Here is a 5755-nt window from a genome sequence, read left to right as displayed (position 1 = left end):
CAAGTTGAGCAAAGCGCCGATCGAAGCAAGGGCGGACCCATGTGGAACCCTCAAGAGGCCTAGAACCCCCAAAGTTTTTTTTTTTACCTAAATTATTTTTTGGCCCCCCTTTTCCTAAAATCTGGGTCCAACCACTGGATCGGAGGGCTTCAACAACTGGGCAGCAACACCCAATTCCCTTACGCGACTCCTTACAACCTAAACATGCTGAATGACCAGAGCTTTCAGCCACAACTAGACGTGCATCTGCCTCGAGAGAAGTCCTCGCTCAACGATACTTCTGAGGTTCTGAAGCACGCCTTTGATACGGACAACCAAACTGAGTGATGTATTTCTAAACCTCCCCTGAAGGGAAAAAAAGAGGTGTATATTACGACTGTTACTTATATATAAATACATAAATGTATAATACCATAGCATGTTATAATTGAAGACTTTACAGTCTCCGGTTGTATAATACGACAATCCTTGCTCTTTAGTTATAGATCCTGGGAAAGGTAGTTTGAGTGTTGGAATATTGTTGCTTGCAAAAGTGGAATGCTTGGAAGGCCTTTTGGTCCTCTCATTTTAGTAGTATGTGATATAGTCCTCCCAAGTTGCATTTTTTTTTATGCGCCATTTGAGCAGTAACTCCCGGTCCCCCTAGCTCTCTTAGCTTGTCACAAGGTATCCGCTACATGGTTCTTTGAGATTCACTACTACATATATAGGCATCAGGTGCGATGAAATATCGCACCTAATGCCAAAATGTCGCACCCGAAAATTCTTCGGGTGTGACTTTAGGTGCGACATTGTCGCACCCAAAAGTCCGTCGCTAAAGGCTTCGGGTGCGACATGTCGTACCTAAAAGTGTCGCATATTAGGTGCGACATTTTTCGTTGCGACCATTTGGCTTCAGGAAATCTCAAAAATGGAGGGAAGACGAGTATTAGGTGCGACATGTCGCACCTAATACGTTCTTTTAATTAAAAATAATAATTTACAAATTACAGTGAGGGTTGTGGCCGGCGAGGACGAGAGAGGAGGGGCGGCGAGGGCTGGGTCCAGCGAGGGAGGAGGCGCTGTGACGGGACAGACGCGGCCGTCGCGATCTTGGGCGGCGGAGGTGCTCTGTCGAAGGGCGGAGAGCAAAATAGGTCGCAATCTTGGGCGGTGGAGGTGCTCGGTGCACGGAGGGCTCTGTTGAAGGACGAGAATACGACTTCGAAGGAGGAGCTCGGTGGAGGTGCTCGGCGGAGGTGGTCGAAGGAGGTCCTCGGCATGCGGAGGAGCTCTGTTAAAGGACGGGAATACGATGTCGAAGGAGGAGCTCGGCGTAGGTTGTCGAAGGAGGAGATCGTGTATGACGACGTGTGAACGGCGAGCTTTGGCGCGGAGGATGGGCGGTGAGCAGAGGGACGAGAGAGAGAGAGAGAGAGAAAATGAGAGAGAGAGAGAGAGAGGCAGAGAGGCGATGTGACGAAGAAGAAAAAGGATCGGTTTATAATGTTAAATGCGAAATTTTTTATTTTCTGGAATGGTATCCGGTGCGACATGTCGCACCCAATGCCCATTTAAATACGACATTTAGGTGCGACATGCCCCACTGGATATCCTTCCGCACCATAAAATAAAATTTGTAGAAAATAAAATTTGTAATAGTGATTGGTCTTTTAACCTGGACTAATGCTCTTCGTGAGTCCAAGTCCTTGATAGAATGACGTCTTAACACCAATAGTGTTTTTTATTTATTTTTAATTTCCAATAGTTATTTAAGAACATAAGATTTATGAATTATTATGTCCATGACATGTTGGACCTTTTTAAGTTTTCTTGCAAAAACAATTTTCAGCCCATTGATAGCATATATATTTAAAGTAGTCATTTTGATAAACCATTGAGCTGCTTCTCATGAAACTCAATTTCTAAAATAATCTAAAATAAGTTAGTTTGACATTACTTAATATTGCCACCTATATATATCATATTAATCTTGCATATAAACTTATATAGAGAGATACGAAGTTTGGAATTTTCTAAGAGAATTAGCGATTATTTTGAAATTTGTCTAGATTACTAATTTTTGACAAACATGAGCTATTTTACAAATTTATTAAATTTAGGGAAAATATCTAGAGTATCCCTCGTGTTTAATCGAAATACGAGATTTATCCCCTCTATTTTTAGAAATATCAGACATATCCCTTCAGTTTAATATAAATGACATATACATCCCCTAAAAAAATGTTATATTACAAATATCACCCTTTTCGTTTATTTTTTACAAAAAAATCATTTGAACTCCTCAAAATACCCTTAATAGAATAAATATTTATTTAATATTTTATTAAAAAAATCAAAATCTCTCTTTATAAAAAAAAAACTTAACTTTTTATAAAGAAATTTTTTTTATATATAAAATAGAAGATAAAAATTATTTCATTAAGGGTATTTAGGGGATTTCAAATTATTTTTTTGTAAAAAATAAACGAAAAAGGTGATATTTGTAATATAACATTTTTTTAGGGGATGTATTTGTCATTTATATTAAACTGGAGGGATATGTCTGATATTTCTAAAAATAGAAGGGATAAATCTCGCATTTCGATTAAACACAAGGTATACTCTTTATATTTTCCCTTAAATTTAATTGACTTGGATCGAGTAAGACTCTTATACTTCCCTTATAATTGTCATCGTATCTATTTTGTGGATACACTGACTGCCTAAAATATTGAAACATTTGCAATCCAAACTTCTTTATTCGCAAACACTACTTTAACAATATGCAACAGGTATATATGGTTCAAAGCTTGGAAGATGGACTATTCGTCAATATTGGAGTGGAAGTGGATTCTTGATGATGTTTCTCTTTAGGATCCCTTAAATTTTGTTCAGAATCTGCTATGATTTTATCGCTCTCGCCTTTGCCATTTGCTTCCTTCTCTGCATCGTCTACCATCTGCATGCAGATAACGAAAGATATGTAACAAGATTCATTAATAATATCTAGGGTTATAAGACTTTCAAATGTAAATTAAAGGAATATATACGCTTTTTGTATCACAAATATATGCCTTTAAGCTTTAACACACATCATCATAGCTCTTTGGATATCTGTCATATTGTTGACATGAACAACTAATGAATGCGTACAAGTAGGATTATACATGCGTAGAACTTCAAGAATGCTTTCGCTTACTCCATTATTAGTAAAATAAGACGCGCTTAGAATCACTAAGAGTTTGCAACATACGTAAATAAGATGACACGTGGATACCAGCTCTTAATTCCTTGTCAGAGAAAGAATAATGTATATTTTCTAGCACATAAGCGTTATAACTCAATGTATGAAATATTGGCCTTACTCACACTACTACACAAGATATAACATAGCTGACGATTGTTCCAATTCTAACACTAGATATGAAGTACTTTAAGCAGAAAAAAAAGATTTAAAATCTTTCATTATTGACCTATAAATATTGTTGGTGGATGAACCAAATCTTTTCAAACATTATCATTTCATTCAACTTTTCGTCCTGGTTTCAGTTTTACATATTTTTCCGTCGGGGTTTAATTTCATCTAGAGTTCAACCGAGTTCGTCTCTAATTTTTTTTGGTCAAAAAATCATCAAAGGACAAAATTGACTAAACTTATATCGAAATCGATAATTCATTCCGACATATGTAGGAGGTATATTTGAAATTCTCATCTTTAAAATTTGTAGTTTGATCACTTTCGACTAAAAACAAAATATATATGTATATAATATAATATAATAGCATGCAGCAATTAGTTGTGGACCTCAGAAGCGAGGGAGGGTGAGAGAGAAGGCAAGATTTCAAGCAAGCGAGTTTTGATCCGCTGCAACGCGTCCTTCGTCAGCGACTGCGCGGCCGCAGTGGCGTCCCTGACGGTGCTCTCGAGCATCTGTCGAGCGCGGTCGAGAGCCTCTGCGGTGGTCCCCACCGCCGCCAGCTTCTCGAGCAGCCTCTCCTTCACGGCCGCAAGATATTTCATGCTCTTGTGATCTTGAGGCTCGATTTTGAGGGCATAGTCCGGAGAGTACAGCTCTCCTTGCCCAACCTCTTCTTCATCACGTGGCTCTTGGCGTTGATCTTATCGTTGTTTTCGGATATAATATCTTGTTTGCTCTCGTATGTGGTTGCGGTGCCACTACAGTTTCTTTCTTTGCTCTCTTTCATCGTCCTAATCCGATTGAGACCTTGCTCTTTGGCTGTATATATATATATATATTATATATATAATATTAATAATAATAATAATAATAACTTTGTAATAAATATGCATATGCGCCTATGTTCATGTCTACTGATGGAGTATCATGCTGTAGATTTAAATACGTGGCCTGCACATTGAACAAGCACCTCTGTTTCAGAAATATCCTCTTATCCTCCGCAACATGGATATGACACCTGTTATGTTGAAATATAATGTGTTCTATTAATTGAATAAAAGACGATATGTCAGCCCACCACTAGAATAAAAACCGTTCATCTAAAAACTGTTAAATTTTAAACACGTTTAAAAAACATCTTAATATTCGTTCATAATATTTCAGATCAAAATAATTTTGGAAGCTATAAAACATGACGTTTTTCCAAAGTTCAAAGACCGCCTTCAAACCAAAAAATAATTATATAAATAAAAAAACGTTCATAGGAAAATAAAATACGTACTAACTAATACTATCACATAAGAAAACAAACGGGTTACACGTTTCAGTACTTCTTAATTGGTGGAAGAGATAAATGCTAGAAGAACATCAATACGAGGAGATAGATACGAGTTTTTTTGTTCTTTTTTTTCTTCTTAAAAATATGAATAGGAAGAGAAAGTGAGAGATGTAGAGAAGAGGAAGAGAGATAGAGAAATAGTAAGACAAAAAGAATTTATGAATCGTTTTGAAACAACCCTATTTCTCTATAAAGTTATACATTAATTCTCTCGGATTAATGATAAGGAAGTCAAACGTGAACAAGTATATAATTGTAATGGTTTGATTCTTTCCCAAAAATAAAAGGGCAATCCGTCAAAATCCATCCCATAACTTAAGCAATTGAAATCAATTATATTTTTGTTTTAATTGCTCCATACTACCATTAGTACGTAAACGTTATATATGTAACTTCCTTGTCGTTTTTTTCTTATACGGTGGAGAGAGAGCACATGCTCCACTTAACACTTTACCTATATATAAAATAATTAATATACATATACATATATAGTTGTTGTCGGTCGTTTTCGGAAAACCCGGAACGCCGAGAAGACGCGCCGCTCAAGGGCCGATGGTCAGGCCGGACGTCCTGAAGAGCGGCAAGCCTTCCCTCACGAGTCGCCGGCAAGCCCTCACGCCGAGACTCTCAATCCTTCGAGTCGAACTTCGCTCCTCGAGTCGAGTCGTTCTCCTCGAGTCGAGCTTTGCTCCTCGAGTCGAGTCGTTCTCCTCGAATCGAGCCTCGTTCCTCGGACAGAACCACGGGATATTCTCTTCGAGTCGATCCTCGGGTCGTTCTCTTCAAGTCGAGCATCGCTCCTCGAGTCGAGCCTCAAGTCACGCTCCTCGAATCAAATCTCGCTCGTCGAATAGATACTTTCGTATTTCGCGCGACAAGCGCGATATCCGAAGCCCAAAACGGCCCAACGGGCCCGATAGAACAAAGGCCGCAAAGGCCCTCGAAAATGCAGCCAGGCGCGCGCCACGCCTGGCTAAGGTGCGCCGCGGGTTGCCCGCCTCCTCTTGACGGTGCG

The 5755-nt window shown here is 38.8% G+C and overlaps 1 protein-coding gene across 1 annotated transcript; it reads right to left on the bottom strand.

The window, feature by feature from the left end:
- Positions 1-2451: 2451 nt before the first annotated feature.
- Positions 2452-4210, bottom strand: LOC149402247 (uncharacterized). Its single transcript, XM_089609668.1, has 2 exons — positions 3788-4210; positions 2452-2941 (listed from the first exon to the last, which is right to left on the bottom strand). The coding sequence occupies exons 1-2, from the start codon at positions 4001-4003 to the stop codon at positions 2786-2788; spliced, it is 372 nt and encodes a 123-aa protein (XP_089465794.1). The 5' UTR covers positions 4004-4210; the 3' UTR covers positions 2452-2785.
- Between the last annotated feature and the right edge of the window lie 1545 nt (positions 4211-5755).

The sequence above is a fragment of the Urtica dioica genome, chromosome 3 (assembly GCF_054948205.1).
Source record: "Urtica dioica subsp. dioica isolate 48M chromosome 3, U.dioica_male_clone48M_v1_H2, whole genome shotgun sequence".
In the NCBI taxonomy this organism is placed as follows: domain Eukaryota; kingdom Viridiplantae; phylum Streptophyta; class Magnoliopsida; order Rosales; family Urticaceae; genus Urtica; species Urtica dioica.
This window is presented reverse-complemented; position numbering and strand designations above follow the sequence as displayed.

Bases quoted from the DNA above. Each gene is read 5' to 3' on its own strand.
- LOC149402247 (XM_089609668.1), bottom strand. From the start codon at position 4,003: ATGAAATATCTTGCGGCCGTGAAGGAGAGGCTGCTCGAGAAGCTGGCG. The intron at 2,942-3,787 runs GTCCACAACTAA...ATCTGCATGCAG, and splicing joins CACCCTCCCTCGCTTCTGAG to ATGGTAGACGATGCAGAGAA.